Genomic DNA, 20,561 nt, shown 5'->3' with positions numbered 1-20,561 from the left:
GCAGCTCTATCAGCTGTGCCACTGTACTGCCCTGAAACTAGCCAAACAGGGTGAAAAATGGGGACTCTTATCTGATTAATTGACTTTGGAATCTATATACTAAAACTCTCGTTTGTTTGTTTGTTTGTTCCTGAACTACAGCCAAAACGGTACAATTTTAGGCCCACCTTACTCACTGTTGTCCCTTTGGTGCTCATGGAAGAGGTTTCATTGAAATTTATGTTATATTTTTAAGGTTATTCACATTTTAAAGTTTAAATCTATCTCCTAGGGAGGGAGGGGGGTAAGGGAGGCAGGATAAGGAGGATTGAGGGGTGGAGGGGAGGGGAGGGAAAGGGGGGGGGGAGGAGAAGGTGCTGCACCAATGCAAGAGAGGATTTGGGCCCAACGGGTCCACTTGGTCTAGTATATTTATATAAATTAAAGTACACATCACTACTTTTGATGGCATTGCACTTTAATGCAAATTATGAATTGCATTCAGAAGTTATGCCTATATTCAGACCTCCCAACGCTTTACGAATTTGGCGGAAAGTTTCCGCTTTCTGATTTCATTTCTGCCATTCCGATTTCGTCTCTTATTTTTGTGCAAAACACATGCCCCGCCGCTCACCCTGCCCCTCGCCCCGCCCCACCACTGGCCCCGCCTCGCGCCTGGCCGCTGGCCGTTCTCACCTCGACCCTGGCCTCGCTTCGCTACATAGCGTGAGGCCCGTTGACGTTGAGAGGGGATGGGGTGGGTGAAGGAGGGGGGTTGGGGTGCGGGGCAGGGGAGTGGGAGGGGAGGGCGGGGGGGCGGAGGAAGGGAGGGGGAGTGGGCGAGGAGTGGGGGTGGAGAAGGAGGGGGAGTGGAGGTGGGGGGGAAGTGGGGGAGGGGTGTTGGGGGGACATGGACCATTGTGATTTGCTGTTGAAGACCACTGGAACAAGTATGTCTTCAATGAAATTAGGTATGTGCAGTTTTTTTTTTGCTGAATAGTTGCATTACGCACCATATTATGAATCTTGATGTAAAATTCTGAATTTTGGACATCCAACATTTGATTTTACAAATTTATAATTTTGGGGTCTGCTATATTTGTGCAAGGAGTGTGACTGGAGAGAAAGATCTTTCTGCAATTATGGGATTATTGCATAAGTGAAAAGTATGCTGACTGTATTTGTGTTGTAATCCCTGCGGTTTAAGACAACCCTTGAGATTCCATGGTCTGCTTGTTGTCTGAATCCCTGGATGAATGTTTACGAAAATACTTTTTGCTCACCTGATTTTTATTTTTCCATGTTTTACCTCCAGTTGTAAAATTATTTTATTGGCAGAGCTGCGCTTAAAACTTTGGTAGCTGGTGTATTAATTTTGTATTGCGGTGGGAAATTTTCACTGCTGAGTGCGATCGTGCTTTGCTCCCAGCCATTTTACCATTGTGACATCAGGTGGAGAACAGCCAGTTGTACTGTTAGCTATCCTTTGCTATTATTTTGCCTTGGTTTTAAGTTACTGTGATAGTCGTTTGTTCATTGACCACTCTTACGTCCTTTTTAAATATTAGTACTGATCCACAATAAGTGTTTAATCTTGTGCTTATTAATAGTTAGATTGAATCTGCAATTGCTGGAAACCTGCGCAAAGTGCTGAAGGAACTCAGGGGGTCGAGCAGCTTCTACGGATAGAATAGACAGATGAGATTTGTGGTCAAGATCCTGTTTCCTTAATTTTCATATTAAATCCATATTTATTTATGACATAGGAAGGACATTCAAGTCTATGCCAGCGCACAGAGCGATCGCATTTCTCCCATTTATTTCTCCCCTTTTCCCATCAATAATACCGCCCACCTACATTGGGGGCAATTTACAGCGGCCATTTAGAAAAATAGAAACATAGAAAATAGTTGCAGGAGGAGGTCATTCGGCCCTTTGAGCCAGCACCGTCATTCATTGTGATCATGGCTGATCATCCGCAATCAATAACCCGTGCGTGCCTTCTCCCCATATCCCTTGATTCCACTAGCCCCCAGAGCTCTATCTAACTCTCTTTTAAATTCATCCAGTGATTTGGCCTCCACTGCCCTCTGTGGCACAAATTCCACAAATTCACAACTCTATGGGTGAAAAAGTTCCTCCTTACCTCAGTTTTAAATGGCCTCCCCTTTATTCTAAGACTGTGGCCCTTGGTTCTAGACTCCCCCAACATTGGGAACATTTTCCCTGCATCTAGCTTGTCCAGTCCTTTTATAATTTTATATGTCTCTATAAGATCCCTGCTCATCCTTTTAAACGCCAGTGAATACAAGCCTAGTCTTTTCAATCTTTCCTCATATGACACTCCCGCCATCCCAGGGATCAATCTCGTGAACCTACGCTGCACTGCCTCAATTTCAAGGATATCCTTCCTCAAATTAGGAGACCAAAACAGTACACAATACTCAAGATGTGGTCTTACCAGGGCTTACAACTGCAGAAGTACCTCTTTACTCCTATACTGAAATCCTCTCGTTATGAAGACCAACATGCCATTAGCTTTCTTCCCTGCCTGCTGTACCTGCACGCCAACTTTCAGTGGCTGGTGTACAAGGACACCCAGGTCTCGCTGCACCTCCCCCTTACCTAACCTGACACCATTGAGATAATAATCTGCCTCCTTGTTTTTGCCGCCAAAGTGGATAACCTCACATTTATCTACATTATACCGCATCTGCCATTTAACTGACCGTGGGCCGCACATCTTTGGGATGTGGGAGGTGGTTACGGAGGACTTGCCAACTCAATACAGCACCTGAGGTTAGATCTAATCCTGGCTTGCAGGACCTCTGAGGCAATAGCTCTAACAGCTGAGCCGTGGTCCTGCCATTAAATTGTTTCATAAAGGGCCCTGAGGGATACTATGATAAATAAAAATTGAAAACAAAATGGCAACTCCCAGTAATTCTGGCAGCATCCGTGAGGCAAGAAACGGATGAACATTTCTGACCCTGGTTCAGTTTGACCAGTTCAGTATATCATTGACTCTGAGTTCAGTTTAGATATACAGCATGGACAAAGGCCCTATGGCTCACTTGACAGCACTTGGCCACCCATTCACACTCGTTCTATGTTATCCCACTTTCTCATCCACATCCTACACACCGGAGGCAATTTATACAGTCAATTAACCTACACATCAGCGATCCCCTTAGCCCCATCCTACACATTGGGGACAATTTACTATTTTTATCGAAGCCAATTAACCAACAAGCGTGTATGTCTTTAGAATGTGGGATGAAACCAGAGCACCCGGGGAAAACCCACATGGTCCGTACATTCCGTACAGACAGCACCAGTGGTCAGGATCAACCTGGGTCTCTGGCACTGTAAGGCAGCAACTCTACAGCTGCGCCACGGTGTCGCCCTCTAACTCTACCAGCTGCACCACTGAGTTTAGCACAATGCATGTGGCAAAATAATTGTGCCGTTTAAGCATTGAACTAGCGTGCAAATGTAGCACTTGGAGCCTGCCAGTGGTACATCATGTATAATCTTTACAACTAGGCGACTGTTTTGACACCTTTATGCTGTGGTTTAGTTTGTGAGAAAATTATCTCACGCGGCGCTCTTGTTGGAACGTCTTTGAAGGCAAACTGAGGTGTATTGGCAATTTCTTGAGTTGGTGTCACATTGCATGGCCCTTCAGCCCAACTCGCCCATGCCGACCAAGATGCCCAGTATAAGCTAGTGCTATTTGCCCACGTTTGGCCCAAGATGGATTAAATGACTTAGTCTTATAAACAGACAGAATGTTTGGTAAGAGAGAAGCAATAAAATAAATGGAAACTCACGAGACTGCAGACGCTGGAATCTTAAGCAAAGTCTAAAAAAGGGTCCTGACCTGAACGTCATCTATCCATTCGCTCCACAGATGCAACCTGACCCGCTGAGTTTCCCCAGCACTTTGTGCATTGAGCTTTAAGATAATGCTATACCTTACCTGTAAATACATCGACAAAGATAATAATTGGGCACACAGGTTTTTTATGGGGAAGTAATACGAATCTCTTGGTACTAAGATTGTTAAACTGAAATTGATGGGTCTTAATGTTCTTTCTTGGGCCTTGCTTAATAGAATGTGTGGTGCTGTTGGAAAACAGATTTTGTTCCTTATTAAGCATTGCTGCGCTGTCTTTTAATAATTTTACTGAAAATTTATGCCCCCATTATCGTCCCTCAACAGCTGAATCCTCACATGGAAGCAGCTGCGTTTATGTACTTCATAAACCAATAGCCTAGGGTATAAACAATTGTGAACAATATATTCAGCTAAAGACATAGATACCAAACTTAAGACGAAGTTCAACTTTCCCACAATGTATGATTCAATTGTGGTCCCAAAATTAGGGTCCAAATATTAATTTGTAAAAATGTATGATTCATGCAAATTGGAGCAATCGTCCACCTGAACTCTGCGTGCAAAGAGAAAACAAATTTATTTCGAATGTAGAGATACAGTGTGGAAACAGGCCCTTCCTCCCACTGGGTCCAGTGACCAGCGATCCACCCATCCACTGGTTCTGTTATCCCACTTTCGTATCCTGCACACCAGAGGAAATTCACAGAGAACATTTAGTCGATGTGTGAAGTTGCAAGAATAACAAGCAGTTATTTAACTTCAAATCGAATTTAAAGACCATTGATGATGCAACGTTACAGACAAGGTCGCAGTTCCCGAACCAGCGCCTCATGAGGAAGCTGCCCCGGGTAGCACGCATGCGTCAGATAACTTGCTCCAGGAACGGTGTCTGCAAACACCCAACATGACTGTGAATCCAGTGACTGATCGACAGTCAACAAACCCACACGTCTTTGGAAAGTGCGAGGAAAACAGAGCACCCAGATAAAACCCACGCAGTCACACAGAGAAAACACCCATAGTCAGGATCAAACCCAGGTCTCTGGTGCTGAGAGGCAACAACTCTACCTCTGAGCTAATGTGCCACCCTAAATTTGTATTGGTTACTGTATTATTGACTCTATTATTGACCAGTCATCTAATCTCTGCCAAAGGCTGTTCACCCTCGGTTGATACGGAATGTTGTGTGTCGCCACTGTTTTGGCTGTTTGTGAATGTGCCTGCTCCTCTTGTGTAGCCTTGTTCACTAATTGAAATCCTGCAAAGTAACAGAAGTAAGCTCTTTGGATCTCTGATCTTTATTCATTGCCCCTGAAAATAAACCGCAGCGTTGAAACTTGCCCTGTTTGATTTGAGAATGCATTTGGGTGGACTACATTGAAATGGTTAAGGACACTATTGTTGTGGAGCTCTTTAGTCTATTAATTTGATATCCATATGTAAAAATTTTAGCGCTATATTAGAAATTGAACTGTGAACCTGTCCAGTTTCCTTCCCTTCCAAGTGTAACTAACTTTAAGTTCTTTAAAACTGCAGGAATTTAACCGAACTCTTGCTGAACCAACTATGTGTCGATGAGTGTTTAATTGTCATGTGTACCAACAATGAAATTCTTACCTGTGCATTATTTACGGGGCCTAACACGCAGATAAATATGCAATAATCAATAATACAATAAATTAATAATTAATACTAGCACAAAGCTGAAGCCAACAGTGCAACCAAAGGCACAGTCAATAGAAGATCATAGTTGCTAAGGTTAGTGTTGTGTGGTGTTCAGGAACCTGATGGTTGCTGGGAAGAGGCTGTTCTTGAACCTGTGGTCATGGTTTTCAGGCTCCTGTACCACCTTCCCGGTGGTAGTAGAGAAATAAGAATATGTTCAGGGACTTGTGCATCTTTGATATTGCTGACTTTTTTCAGGCTCCTGTACATCCCTTTGTTGGTGGGAGGTCAATACCTGATATGCACGGGGCGATATCTACCACTCTCTGTTGTCTCCTTTGTTCCAGGGTTCTTGACCACAACTTATGTCTGTCTGATTTAACATGTATTCAATGATTTGCTGTTTGTTGTACCTGTCATTTTGTTCTGATAATGGATACAGCTGTTACATCTCTGTTTGATTGCACTGATTAACTTTGTTTTTAGGATGATGAAAATCATTAATCGGCTTCATAAATCAATGATGTTGGTTGAATACTTCACAAGCCATACATGGGTGTGGAACACTGATAATATAAACATGCTCATGAGTCAGATGAACCCAGATGACAAGAAGGTAGGTCATAATATATACCTTGACTATCCATCCTTTACAGTGTGTCGTTATCATGATCCATTTTGGGCACCAAAGTTTCTCCTGGAGACCTACAGCATGGAAACGGGCTCTTCTGCACAACTTGTCCATGCTGAGCAAGATGTCCCATCCAGAGTATTCCATATGCTTGTGTTTGACCTATTTACCGTTAAATCTTTCTTACCCATGTACTTTTTTTTATCATATGTACCGACAACAGAACAATGAAATTCTTTATTGCAGCAGCTTAACAGGGCCTTAAACACAATACACACAGATAAATATAATAATAAAAAATTCCGTGTTAATAACTGCAATACGGTACAAAAAAAAGCCTCGTAGTGCAACCAAAGATACGGTCCATAGTATTCATAGCTGAGGTTAGTGTAGTGTTTACGGGTCTAATGGTTGCTGGGATGAAGACCCTTAAACACATCTTTCATTTGTCTCTCTACATCACTGTCTATCTCTCTCATTTTCCTTTCCTCGGACTAGTCTGAAGAAGGGTCTCGAGCCGAAACGTCACCCATTCCTTCTCTCCAAAGATGCTGCCTGTCCCGCTGAGTTACTCCACCATTTTGTGTCTAAGCTTTTCTTGAACTTGTTCACGGTTTTCAGGTTCCTTTATCGCCTTCCCAATAGTTGTAGCAAGATGAGAGCAAGGTGATGAAGCATCCTGCTGATCCCTTTATTTGTGAGGAGCTCAGTACCTGTGATGGACCGGGCAGTGTCTACCACTCTGTAATCAACTGGTCTCTGCTGTAAAAATATGGGATTCTGCTGCACAGCAGCCAAATCACATGTAGCAGACTCCGCAGCTAATTGTTCAGCACCTTGTATCTCTCAAACTAGCAAAGTTCTTTGTCAGGCTCTACAGTGCAATAGGCAGGTGGACATACGAATTACGAACCAGAGTAGGCCATTTGACCTCTTTAGTCTTTCATTCAGTGAGATCATGGCTGCTCTGATTTTTAACCTCAACTCCACGTTACCATCAACCTACAATAACCTTCAATACCCTTATTTTTCAGGAGTTCATCTGACTTAAAAATGTGTAATCTCTGCATCCACTGTCCTTTGAGAAAGAGAATTCTAATGGTACTCAACCCACTGAGGAAAAAAAATCCAATCTGTCTTGGACACAAAAAGCTGGAGTAACTCAGCGGGTCAGGCAGCATCTCTGGAGAAAAGGAATAGGTGACGTTTCAGATCGAGAACCTTTTTCAGATATGCTGCCTGACCCTCTGTTTAATCCAGCATCTGCAGTTACTTCCTACCAATCTGTCTTAAATGGGCAACCCCTCATTAAAGAGCGATACCGTAGATTCTTTGTTATCCTTTCTTGTTTGTTTCATTCAAAATTTCCCTCTGTGAACTCCAGTGGATACAAGCCTAACCTGTCTAAGCTTTCAAGATCATCTGCCTATTTCCAGGTATCAGTCCAAGGAGCTATTGGTGAAATGTTTACAGTACATTTACAGGTTTCCTTTAAGTAAGGAAAACAATATTTTACTCCAGCAGTTGTCTCACCAATGCCTAATGTACCCAAAGCGCAACCTCCCTGCATTTGTATTCAGTTCCCCTAGTAATTAGCAACAACAATGTGGAAAGAAAGGTCCTGACCTGAAACGTTGTCTGTCCATTCCATTCGCAGGTGCGACCTGACCCGTTGAGTTCCACCAGCACTTTGTTTGCTCAACAAAAACATTAGGTTGGCTTTCCTAGTGTAACTACGTGCAGTCTTTTATAAATCGTGCACAAAGACACCAAGATACCTCTGCACCTCAGCTCTGCAATCTCTCGCAATTCGGATAATTATGATTTTGTTGCTTTCCGGCTAAAATGGGTAAAGTCACATTTTCCCAAGTTATATTCGACGCCATATCTTTGCCGAGTCATTTGATCTTTCTATATCTGTTTGCAGCCTTCTTATGTCCTCTTTGTAACTTGCTCTCCCACCTGCCTTTGTGCCATCAGCAAGTTTAGCAACCACACCTTCATTTGTCATTTTTACAAATTTTAAATATTTAAGATCTCTGCACACCATTTCCTGCACCTTGCCAAGCAGAAAAATGACACACGCTCTGTTTTGTTAGCCAGATAATGATCTCTCCATGCTAACATAAGAAAATAACTGCAGATGCTGGTACAAATCGAAGGTATTTATTCACAAAATGCTGGAGTAACTCAGCAGGTCAGGCAGCATCTCAGGAGAGAAGGAATGGGTGACATTTCAGGTTGAGACCCTTCTTCAGACTGACAAGTTCTCCATGCTAACAAGTTTCTGCCGATGCCATGAGCTTTTACTTTCCACTAAATTTAGCAACAGTATTTTCTGTGTTTTACGAATGAAATAATGTGATCAAATTAGAAGGAGTGCAGAAGAGATTCACCAGGATTTTACCTGGACTTGCTGGCTTGATTATAGGGAGAGATGGCTTGGGCGAGGTCTTTGTTTGGAGTGTAGGAGGCTGAGGGGTGACCTTATTGAGGTGTACAAGATCATGATGGACATGGATAATGCTCAGCCCTTTCCCAGGGTAGAGGATTCTAAAACTAGAGGGCATAGACTTATGATGAGAGGGGGGAGATTTAAGAGGGACTGGCGGCAACTTTTTCCATTCATAGGGTAATCTGTATCTGGAATGAACTGCCTGTGGAAGCTATAGAAGCGGATACGGTTACAGTTTTTATAATGCATTTGGATAAGTGTATGGATAGTTAGGGTGTAGAATAATATGGGCCTAATGCAGTCAATTAAGCCTAGCCCAGTGTGCCAACTTGGTCAGTATGGACAAGGTGGGCTGAGCGGCCTGTTTCATGCTCGATGACTGCTATTTATTGACTGTGAAGTTCTTGTACAATAAAAGGCCTTATATAATAACTACCCTTTTCTCTGCTCTGATGGCTGGGAAGGGAGGGTTTTGCCTGTTTTTAAATCGTGTCAGCCTTGAATTAATGTCTTTGATTTATTATCCTCGTAACAGCAAAGTCAAAAGTGCAACTTGTGCTACTTCTGGTTTCCAGGAGACAATTGAAGGTGATCATGCCCTGAAAAAACTCTGAACACATTGTTCCAGAAAGGAAATGTTTAAGTGAATAAAGGAGAGGTGTGGATTTGGGATTGGTCAGCAGTTCGGAACATTATAACCTTGACAGCATACTCGAGATTGCAGATGCAGGAATCTTGAGCAAGTGAAACTTTGGAAAATGGAATAACAAGGAGGATCTCAGGAGGCCAGGCAGCATCGATGGAGGGAATGCACAAGACGACATTTTAAGACTGAAGATGATGGAGAGCCTCAATCTGAAATGTTGTCCATCCATCACCTCCACCAATGTTGTCTGACTTGCTGAATTCCTCCAGCACTTTGTTGTTTTGATCAGATAGCAACCAGTGTTATGAAATATATTGTATGCCACGTGGTAGCTAGTGTATAATCTGTAAAAGCATCTGCTTCCTTGGTCTCAGTGACTGTGACTAGAATAACTCGGCTACTTGTAGACTTAAGTCAAGTACTTGTGTCAAGAAGCTGATATTAATTTTTCTGCAGAGTGCATAAAACCACTGAGGCAAGGTAAAACGTGCTGATTGTAGGGCACTTTCTAAAATGGTCAACTTGCCGTTAACACTAAACACCTGGATTTATTAAAGATGGAATCATTGGCAGTCTTCTCGGAAAAGGATTTAATATGGCATTGTGCCTCTGGTAACAACTCTTCAAAACTATATTAATTTTACCCCACTTTTTTTCCCTTCCATAGGAAGAATGGAGACACGATCAGTTTAACATATTTTGAAATGTGGACGTTCAGACGTTACATGTTCTATATTTGCCCTGTGGATGATTCTGGCCATCACATGCATGATATTTTGGTCGTGCTTGCTCTCATTTGGAAGGGGCTGTCTTGTTCACTAACTTATTCGTTTTGTTCAGAGATACAGCACGGAAACAGGTCCTTCGGCCCAGCGAGTCCGCGCCGACGAGCGATCCCCGCACATTAACACTACCCTACACACACTAGGGACAATGTTTACATTTATTACAGCAAGGTTATAGAAGCTTTGGAGCGGGTGCAGAAGAGGTTTTCCAGGATGCTTTATGGACGTTATGCCAAGTCAATCTCTTCGGCCCACATGTGATCCAGACCCCTCAATTCCCCGCATATCCTCTTAAACACCACAATGATATTTGTTTCCACCACCATCCTTGGCAGCAAGTTCCAGGATCCCTCTGCTCTCTGTGTAAAGAAAAACAAACAAACTTGCCTGCCCTTTTCCAGTAAACTTTCCCACTCTGACCTAAAGTTATGCCCTCTAGTATTTGACATGTCCATCCTGACTGTCTACTCTATCTATGCCTCATAATTTTATATACTTCTAACAGGTCTCCCCTCATCCTCTGACCCTCAAAAGAGAAAACAATCCAAGTTTATCCAATATCTCCTTTAGCTAATGCCCTCTAATCCAGTAATTGTAACAAAAGAGCTTGCATTTATGCAGGTAGCAATTTTGTCAGTTTTGCCAATGCCACTTGTGAGGTCTCCAATTACCGCTTTTGACTGCTCTTTTTCCTCAGCCCTGTAATTTTTCCCCTCTAATAGAATTTGTTCATTTCCCTTTTTGTATTTAATTTAAAATCTGTCTCCCGTCAATTTTGCAAATGGTGGGTGTCATTTAAAATCTGTCTCCATCAATTTTGCAAACTGTGTTCAAGACATAAACTCAGCAGATTTCTGGTTTATTTGCAAACTATCCTCAAACTGAAAAGTTGGGAGTTCTAAAGAAGGGGCCTGGACCTGAACATTGACTACTTTTATCTCTCCACAGATACTGCCGAGTGTTTTCTGCTTTTATTACTGAAAACTATCACAACTATCACCTGTTTCCAAAGCCCGGTGGTGGAAACTTCCCAGAAACGCATGTTCTTTTTGCATGATGCTTAACCTCAATATACTTTCTGTTTCATTAGAGGTCCAGATGTGCTGTGATTGGTCATATTTTTGTCTGCAATTCCAGGAATTTCTGACTCTTCCTTCGTGAAATTCCATTGGGCTGCCCATTAATGGTTCAACTGTTCAAATACATTTTCTGTGTATCTGAGCAATGTTTAACTGAGTTTTGTTTTTTGCCTCTCAGGTATTCAACTTTGATGTAAGACAGCTTCACTGGGCCGAATACATGGAGAATTACTGCATGGGAACCAAGAAGTATGTACTAAATGAGGAGCTCTCTGGACTCCCGGCAGCCAGGAAACATCTGATCAAGTACGTTGGCACAGTGAACGTGGGAAATTGAAATTGCATATCTTGCAAGAGAGAAATAATGGGTCCGGTTGGGGTCAAATCTGTAGGTGAAGTGAGGTGGGAGGTTGCAGATTTATTTGGCTGATTTGCAGTTAGTGGTGGTTGTCACCTTGTTGGCAAATTGTTTGCACATGTCTTGTACATGCCCACCTCCTTTCCTGACTCTTATACTCAAATGCCAAGGCCTCCACACCCTTCCTGTAATGGGATGACTAGGACGGCCTACATTACTGCAAATGCATTCTGCAAAATTCTGATAGAGCTGCATCATGACTTCCATAAATCATGACTTTGTTTATGAAATTTTGAAATGTCCCTGTCTATATGGGTTTTTTTAAGCTGTATTATTAAAAATTAAGTCTGGAAAACCATTTCTTTGAATTGCAGGTTAAGAAATATTCGCTATACATTCAATACAATCCTGGTTGTCTTGATCTGGAGAGTGTTTATCGCAAGATCGCAGATGGCACGGAATATCTGGTACTTTGTGGTCAGCCTGTGCTACAAGTTCTTGTCCTACTTCAGGGCATCGAGTACCATGCGATACTGAAGATGTTACAATTACTCAGTCACCTATGCATTTATGGATAGTTGTACTGGACATTGATAAAATCTTGTGTTAATGTTTGTACTAAAAAAAACCTGTACCCAATTCTATTTTGTCATGTATGTAATTTGTTAAAGCTACTTTATTATAAGTTAGGACAGCTATCCAGCACCATTATAAGTACAGAAATGCACTGAAGTACAGTGAAAAACTATTTCAGGGTTTAAAATAAGCTTTAACACTGAAGGAAGAATGACATGGGGAAAACAAGTTTACATTTTTTTTTCCATCGAATTGCTGTATTCAAATTTCTGTAGATAATCTCTGCCACTTCACTGAGTTCATGAAACTTGTTCCGTTGTAAGTGGAGTTTGTCCATAAATACTAATTTACTCATCGTGCATGCTTTCATCAGTTTACCTTTCCGTCACTGCATAGGGCATTCAGTTTGAACTTCAGTGGTGTACAATAAAACAGAAGCGAGTCTCCTAATATTGGCAGCAAGGCTTGAGTTTCCTGCCTTTTCCTTCCCCGCGTGGCACCAGCCATGTCGCTGAGCTTCCCTCTAATCTGCTTCTGACTGGGCTTTCGGTAACCTTTCAGTAATAGTGCTAATTGCTTTAGCTGAAGTGAGCATAAAGCACCAAACCTGCCGTTTAATCGGCAATTGTTAAATGAGACCTGCTCTTGGCTGGAAACTGCAACTTAGCTTGGGATGCATTTGACTGAAAATATTAGAGGAGACCTTTATTTTCATATATAGCTTCTGCAGCTGTGCCCTGTGGAACAGTCAAGTACTATTCCTAATTGCTAGGACACAGAGCCTAAACCTGAGGAGCTTCAACTGAATGTCTGACTGCAACAAATAAACTAGCTGGGAGTGCAGAGAGAAAGGGTGCTGGATTACAATTGAAGAGTAACTGATGGATTAAGCTGTCAATACACTGTGCGTTTTATGCTAGCGCCCAAGACCAATTTCACCCCCTCCTCTCAGCCAAAGGTTTTCTAAATTAGCTGTTGGTTTTATGCAGAAGTTGTAAATGATCTATTATGCCTGAAGACATTCCTGAATTGGTGAATTAATGCACTGTGCTCTCTGCAGACACGTACAAATGGTTGTACTTTGGGGAGGGGGGGAGATAAAATAGGAAATATGTGTTTTTGCCTTGATTTGGGTGGGAAGACGGGGTCTTATGGGAGCGGCAGAATGTGCCTGGCTTTATCGAGTTATGCCGAAGAGTTTTGATGCAAGAATGTCAGCTGGTCTCTCCGATGTACACTCGGGCTTGCTGGCCTTTTTTGGTGTAAGGATAAAATGTGTAAAATTTGTGTTGTTTTTGGATTTGGGTTATAAGGAGGCATCCCTTGGAACCCAAGCTGTGGATATCCTGTTTATTTTGTTTTGGGGCTTCACAACCTGGTGTTTTGATTATGACGGACTTGTACGAACGTGTTAATAATGGGCACTTGTCAGTCTTTGCCTGTCTGGGCTAAAATATAGACATGTGTCAAACCCTTCCGATTAAGGATGATCTGATTAATGTCGCTATAAAATACTATAAAAGTTGTTTGAATTACTACTTGTTGGCACTGATGTCTGAGTAAATGATGGCATCTGTGCACTAATCTCTATATATAAATTAGATCGGATGAACTGGTTCAATTCAAGAGTAGAGGTGGAGCCAAGAAGTTGAATTAAGCCAAAAATTCGAAGCCACCAGCCTATAATTCACAGCATTACGTACTTTAATTTCTACAGCCTCGTTATTTAGAAGACTCCTTTCATTTCATGGCCTGGATGGAGCCCATATTTCTCACAAAATGTCTCATCTGCTCGTGAAGCACGAAACAAATGGGGGTCGAGGTTTGGTAGCTGAACAGGCGTGGTGCTGCAGCGAGAGCATTGGTCTCTGGGCTGACCACTCTGACTACTAGGGTTAAACCCTTGTGAAATATTTCAATCTCCCGAACATCTCTCTGACTTCTGCGGCATAAGGTTTAGCCTGTATCCCCATTTCTCGCCCACCCCCCCTTCCCTCACGTTTAATTTTAAAGCCCACCACTGCCTTTATATCTAAACTGGATGGCAGTCCCCAGTCTCTTATAGTGTGGACGGATCTGTGTTGACAATTGTAATTCAAATCTTGCTTTATAAAGTTGAAGCAAGGGCACTTTGTAAACCGAGAGAGCCCTTTCCACTTGTGTTTACTAGGAATTACTGACTTTGGCCTTTTTGTAAATAGCAGATAATTAGCAGGTGAATTTTTGAGGTCTACTATGCCTGGACTAGTCCTTGTGCAGAATTTTACTGGCATGGGTGGTGGTTGAGGGGAGCTGGTGTGTAAATGGCACTGGGTTTTGATGTGCACTTAAAAATCTGTTGTAAAATAGTACTTCAGTGTGCATTGTGCGCTGCCTTTAAAAGAAAACTGACAATTTTTAGTGAATGTTTCCACAAAGGACAATAGATGACATTTGTAATTGACAGGTATTTATTGGCATCAGCTGGTATAAAACTAGGGTTGTCTGTGTTGGAATTGACTTTAATTTAAGAAATTTTTCTGTACACTTCCAGTAAAACTTTTTCATCTGAAAGCAATGTTAAATGCTATACTGCAATGGCAGCATTCATATTTTTACACTGTATGTATGAAAAATGGACAAACATTAACGTCGCAGTTAGCAGTACAACAGTGATTTGTGAATGGAAAATTAAATGGGTGCCTTTGAGAATCAATAAGGATGGTGTGTTCATTTAAATGAAGCCTCTTCTCTCTCCTGCAGACTCCAACGTCTATTTGAAATTCTTCAACACTGACACACACTTTAATTTTGTATTCTCAAAAATAACAACTGGAAGATCGCAGTCACGTCATGCTTGATGTTGATGTTATCTTGTTTGGGGTGGTTTCATTCTTTTCTAAGGAGAAAACATGAATGTTGAGTTTAAAATGGCTTGACTGCTTTTTCAGGAAGAGTGACTTTGATAATGCAAGTTTAAAGGCAATTAATTCACAATCAGTTGGGCCTAACTATAATGGACTGGGAACTTAAAGTGTGGCAGAATATAATGCTGGGTAGTCCTGCTGTGGGTTTAATTTGAACTTTGTGACGTCCTAAGAGCATGTGTGTTAGCACATATGTGCAGAGGACTGTGTTAATGTGCATCTAATTCACAAGCATAAGCAGCATGGTGGAGCAGCAGTAGAGTTGCTGCCTTACAGCGCCAGAGACTCGGGTTCGATCCTGACATCGGTTGCTGTCTGTACGCAGTTTGTACGTTCTCCACGTGATCTGCATTTTCTCCAGATGCTCCAGTTTCCTCCCACACTCCAATGACCGACAGATTTGTAGGTTAATTGGCTTCGGTTTCAATTGTAAATTGTCCCTCTTATGTGTGTATAGGATAGTGGTAATGTGCGGGAATCGCTGGTCGGTGCAGACTTAGTGGGCCGAAGGGCTTGTTTCCACGCTATATCTCTAAACTAAACTAAACACAGAAACCAGTGCAGGATATTGATCATAAATCTAAGCACCACAATTAAAAACAATGTGCTGGAGAAACTGAGCAAGTCAGGCAGCATGTGCGGAGATAAACGGATAGATGCCATTTTTGGGACTCTTCTTTGGTCTAATGGAGTAGAAGGATGCTACCTGGTATGAAGGGATGGGGTAAGACCTGGCAAGTGATTGGTGGATCCAGGTGAGGAGGGGTTATTTGGCAGATGAGTTGGGCGCAGGGAGAAAAGAGTGGAGATAGTAACCAAGATTGAAGGTGGAGAAAACAAAAGGGAACAGATGGTGGATCTGATGACAGGAAGGTGGAGAGTGAAATGTAGAACCAAAGTGAGGGATGGTGGTAGAATGGTACAGGGTGGAGGTATGGGGGGGAGAGATTGGAGCAGGGATGAGCAGTGAAGGAGGGAAAAGGAACTAGGAGACAGGGATGGGAAGTGAAAAGAAAGGTGTGCGCCTGGGGTGAATCTGGGTAGATGAGGAGCGGGTGTTACCTGAAATCTGAGAATTCAATGTTCATACCGTTGGGTTGTAGGCTACCCAAGTGGAATATGAGGTGCTATTCCTCCATTTCGTGTGTGGCCTAATTCTGGCAATGGAGAAGACCAAGGACCGAGAGGTCGATGTGGGAAGGGAGTTAACATGGCTGACAACCGGGAGCTCCAGCAGGCCACGGTGGACAGAGCAAAGTGGTCTAATCTACATTGAGTAGACTCTGATCTCTAGAGCTAGTAGTTTGAGAATCTTGGGCCAATCTTGAAAAGAATCTTAATAGGCAAATAAAATTAAACTCATTGTGTCTGTGCTGCTCCATGTGAGAGTTTTCCGCTAACTTTCTCCTCCAGCCTTTTCCACCTAATATCGCAGATGGCTCTCTTTCCTCAATTGTCTTTTAAAAACTCCTATGGCATTTGCTTCCTCGCCCCTTTAGAAGGTGCCTGTATATTGTATTGATTGAGACACAGTCTACCCTCTTTACTACGGACCACTTTACAATGGATTTCAGATATAACAGAGAGTGGCCCCACAGTAATCAGAAACCACTGTCTCCTTAAGAACACAGGCTGCTAGTTACACTGCGGGAGGCTATTGAAATTGACAAGCAGTTGCTTCGATCAATACTTGAGCAATGATAGTCTGTTAAAACAAAGTAACAAACAGCCTTTGGTATATTTAGTTTGCAGTAACAAAAATACATATTAACCAGTTAAAAAGGACTTTGAAAACAATTTGTTTCTTTACAGAGTGGTTGGAGTGAATCCCTTACTTGGTTATAGTGGACAATCGGCAAAAACTAACATAATTTCCCCTCCATTTTACGTAATATCGGGGATTATTTGTACTTCCATTGGGTTCTTAGTTTAATTTAACCTGACTGAAGTTGCTGGAACAGAACTGCAAGAAATTTGAATCTGTTTTTAACTCACCGTTGTATTTGTTTCTGGATTTGCACTGGCAGCAAAGAAGATTAATAATAAATCCACATATATTGTGCAGAAGCCCTGGAAGGACAAATGCAAAAGTATTGAGATGCTGACGTCCGGTGCAATGATGGTGCCCCTTTTATCTGATTTAACCCACCACGAGTATCGACCTGAGATCAGTAGTAGCGATCTCACTTGTCAAATCTGTGGGTTCATCTCTTGAAGCTTGGGCATAAAACACCTGGTTCACAGTGGCATTGCAGCAGTGAGGGAATGCAGCATAGTTGGTGTCTAATGCCCGAACCTTGGTGTGCACACAATGACATTCAACTCCTTGGTTCACTCATCCTTTCCCACCCAGCCTCTCCCCAGGTACTTTCCGTGACAACACCTGGCCCTACGGGCGGCATGGCACAGCGATAGACTTGCTGTCTTACAGCGACAGAGAGCTGGGTTTGATCCTGACTGCGGGTGCTGCTTGCACGTTTTCCCTGTGACCGCATGATTTTCTCTGGGTGCTCTAGTTTTCTCAAGATGCACAGGTTTGTAGGTTTGCATCTCGGGAGAGAAGGAATGGGTGACGTTTCGGGTCGAGACCCTTCTTCAGTCTGAAGAAGGGTCTCGACCCGAAACGTCACCCATTCCTTCTCTCCCGAGATGCTGCCTGACCTGCTGAGTTACTCCAGCATTTTGTGAATAAATCGATTTGTACCAGCATCTGCAGTTATTTTCTTATACAGGTTTGTAGGTTTATTGGCTTCAGTAAAATTGTAAATTGTCTCTAGTGTGTAGGATAGTACTAGTGTACGGGGTGATCGCTGGTTGACGTGGACTCGGTGGGCGAAGGGGACAGTTTCCACGCTGTCCCTCTAAAGTCTAGACCTGCTCCCTCAATGCCATCCAGGAATCTCAGCAGCCCTTCTAGGTGAGACAGAGGTTCACAGTGGTGCAGCTTGTACAGCCGTTGCCTCAGTGCCAGGGACCCGGGTTTGATCCTGACCTTGGAAGCTGTCTGTGGACATTGCATGTTCTCCCAGTGACTACATGCGATTCCTCTGTGTGCTTCGGTTTCCGCACACATCTCAAAAATATACTTTAAACTTTAAATTTTAGAGATATAAAGTAGAAACAGGCCCTTCGGCTACTGAGTCTGCACCGACCAGCCATTGCCACGCACATCAGCACTATCCTGCACACTAGGGGCAATTTACAATTATTTTGGGAGGCCATTTAACGTACAAGATGTGCAGGTGTGTCGGTTAATTGGTCTCTGCCAATTTCCCCTAGTGTTTTGGGAGTGGATGTGAAAGTAAGATAACGTAGAACTAGTGTGAACGGGTGATTGATGGAAAGTGTGGACTTGATAGGCTGAAGGGTCTGTTTCCATACTGTATCTTTCAATGAGGAGAGTGTACAAAGGTGAACACTCATCTCCCATTCTCAAACCTCTCCGCCCCGTTCCCTTTCACCTATATCCCTCTGGTTTTTCTGTACATTTCACTGTTCCTCTTTACACAACACCCTTTCATCTCCTATTCCCCTCTAGCCTTTGTCATTATCTCCACCAACTTGCTAATCAACCCTTCCCCCCTTCACCTCCATCCACTTGCTGGGCTGTCACACTCCCACCTCTCCTTACCAGCTTTCTCCCCCAACTCAGTCAGAAGAAGGGTCCTGACCTGAGACGTGGACTTTACAATCCCTCCACAGATGCTGCCTGGCTCGCTGAGTTCCTCCAGCACTTTGTGCTTTGCATGAGGCGAATGCTGTTAGATGCACCGAGAGAAGAGTATGACATTTTTTTTCATGTGTTCCAATTCTCACACAGGCACCCACCTGCAGTGGAAAATATTCCACCTACGACACCGCAGAGGCGAATTAGAAACTGGCTGAGGGACATTCCTTCCTCGCAGATCAGAATCTTCAGGCAGCTGAGGTCATATTTCACCAGGATTCCTGGCACCTCGTGCTTCCGAATCATTCCCATGAGGCTTTTTTCCTGCAATTATACAATAGACCAAAAGCTTGACAATTCCAACCTGTTGAACTACTGTCTACCTCTTTGGTGACCCTCAGACTATCCTTGATCGGACTTTGCTGGCTTTACCTTGCACTAAACGTTATTCCCGTATCATGTATCATGTGTCTATACACTAAAAGGCTTGATTGTAATCATGTGTTGTCTTTCAGCTGACTGATTAACACGCATCAACAGCTCAGTACACGTGACAATAATGTACAGGTGATGCTTCCATTATGGTGGGAGGGAAGGTTGGTGCCCAGAAAATGGTCCGTATTGCCATTGTCCGTAATGCGTCACCCATGTATAACCAACATCGAAACATGGCAAAATAGGTGGAGGAGTAGGCCATTCGGCCCTTCGAGCCAGCACCACCATTCAATATGATCCTAGCTGATCATGTAAAATCAGTACCCTGTTCCTGCTTTTTCCACCATATCCCTTGATTTCTTTAGCCCTAAGAACTAAATCTAACTCCCTCTTGAAAACATCCAGTGAATTGGCCTCCACTGCGTTCTGTGGCAGAGAATTCCACAGATTCACAACTCTGGGTGAAAAAGTTTTTCCTCATCTCAGTCCTAAATGGCCTACCCCTTATTCATAAACTGTGACCCCTGGTTCGGAACTCCCCCAACATCAGGAACATTTTTCCTGCACCTAACCTGTCCAATCCTTTAAGAATGTTATATGCTTCGATGAGATCTCCTCTCATCGTTCTACATTACAGAATCAACTTCAAGCTCCTCCTATTCACGTATAAAGCCCTAAATGGACATTCCCCCCTCTACATCAAAAATCTTCTAACCCCCCTCTCTAACTCCAGGTCCCTCAGATCGGCCGACTTGGGGCTATTCACTATCCCGCGGTCTAGGCTTAAACTCAGGGGTGACCGCGCTTTTTGCGGTTGCAGCTCCTAGATTGTGGAACAGCATCCCTCTCCCCATCAGAACTGCCCCCTCCATCGACTCCTTTAAGTCCAGGCTCAAAACATATTTCTACTCCCTAGCGTTTGAGGCACATTGAGGAGGCGCTGTGAACTGTTTGCGTGCTACTGTATGTTTTCATTTTTTTTCTATTGGAACCTAATCAAATGTACAGCACTTTGGTCAACGTGGGTTGTTTTTAAATGTGCTATACAAATAAAATTGACATGACTTGACTTGACATTCCAGTGAATACAAGCCCAGTCGACCCATTCTTTCAGCATGTGTCACGATGAATGTCACCTGCTCATACATCACGAAACTCGAGTTGAAAAGGATCGTCTGTTTATTTCCTTATTTCACAATTTTTGCAAGAGCAAATTTTATTCCATAACTCTTGATATTTGGGTAGTGAGGTAGAATGTAGGACGTACAGTATAGTGCTGGAACAGGCCCTTCGGCCCACAACATCCATGCTGAACATGATGCCAAGTTAAACTAATCTCTACCTGGACGTGATCCAGATCCCTCCTTTCCCTGCATGCATGTGCCTATCTAAAAGCCTCTTAAATCTCACGATTGTATTTGCCTCCACCAGCACCCCCGGCAGCGTGTTCCAGGCACCCACCATTCTCTAAAAACAAA

At 43.0% G+C, this 20,561-nt stretch overlaps 1 protein-coding gene across 3 annotated transcripts in view; it reads left to right on the top strand.

The window, feature by feature from the left end:
• Positions 1–14,767, top strand: part of far1 (fatty acyl CoA reductase 1) — a 161,281-nt gene extending 146,514 nt beyond the window's left edge. For all 3 annotated transcript variants that reach the window (XM_078415244.1, XM_078415245.1, XM_078415243.1), the window contains exons 10-12: positions 6,032–6,161; positions 11,320–11,447; positions 11,874–14,767. In XM_078415244.1, coding sequence (XP_078271370.1) covers positions 6,032–6,161; positions 11,320–11,447; positions 11,874–12,036 — 421 coding nt within the window. In that variant the 3' untranslated portion in view covers positions 12,037–14,767. The remainder of the gene's footprint in view (positions 1–6,031; positions 6,162–11,319; positions 11,448–11,873) is intronic.
• The last annotated feature ends 5,794 nt before the right edge of the window (positions 14,768–20,561 follow it).

This window comes from Rhinoraja longicauda, chromosome 18, assembly GCF_053455715.1.
Source record: "Rhinoraja longicauda isolate Sanriku21f chromosome 18, sRhiLon1.1, whole genome shotgun sequence".
Classification (NCBI taxonomy): domain Eukaryota; kingdom Metazoa; phylum Chordata; class Chondrichthyes; order Rajiformes; family Arhynchobatidae; genus Rhinoraja; species Rhinoraja longicauda.
This window is presented reverse-complemented; position numbering and strand designations above follow the sequence as displayed.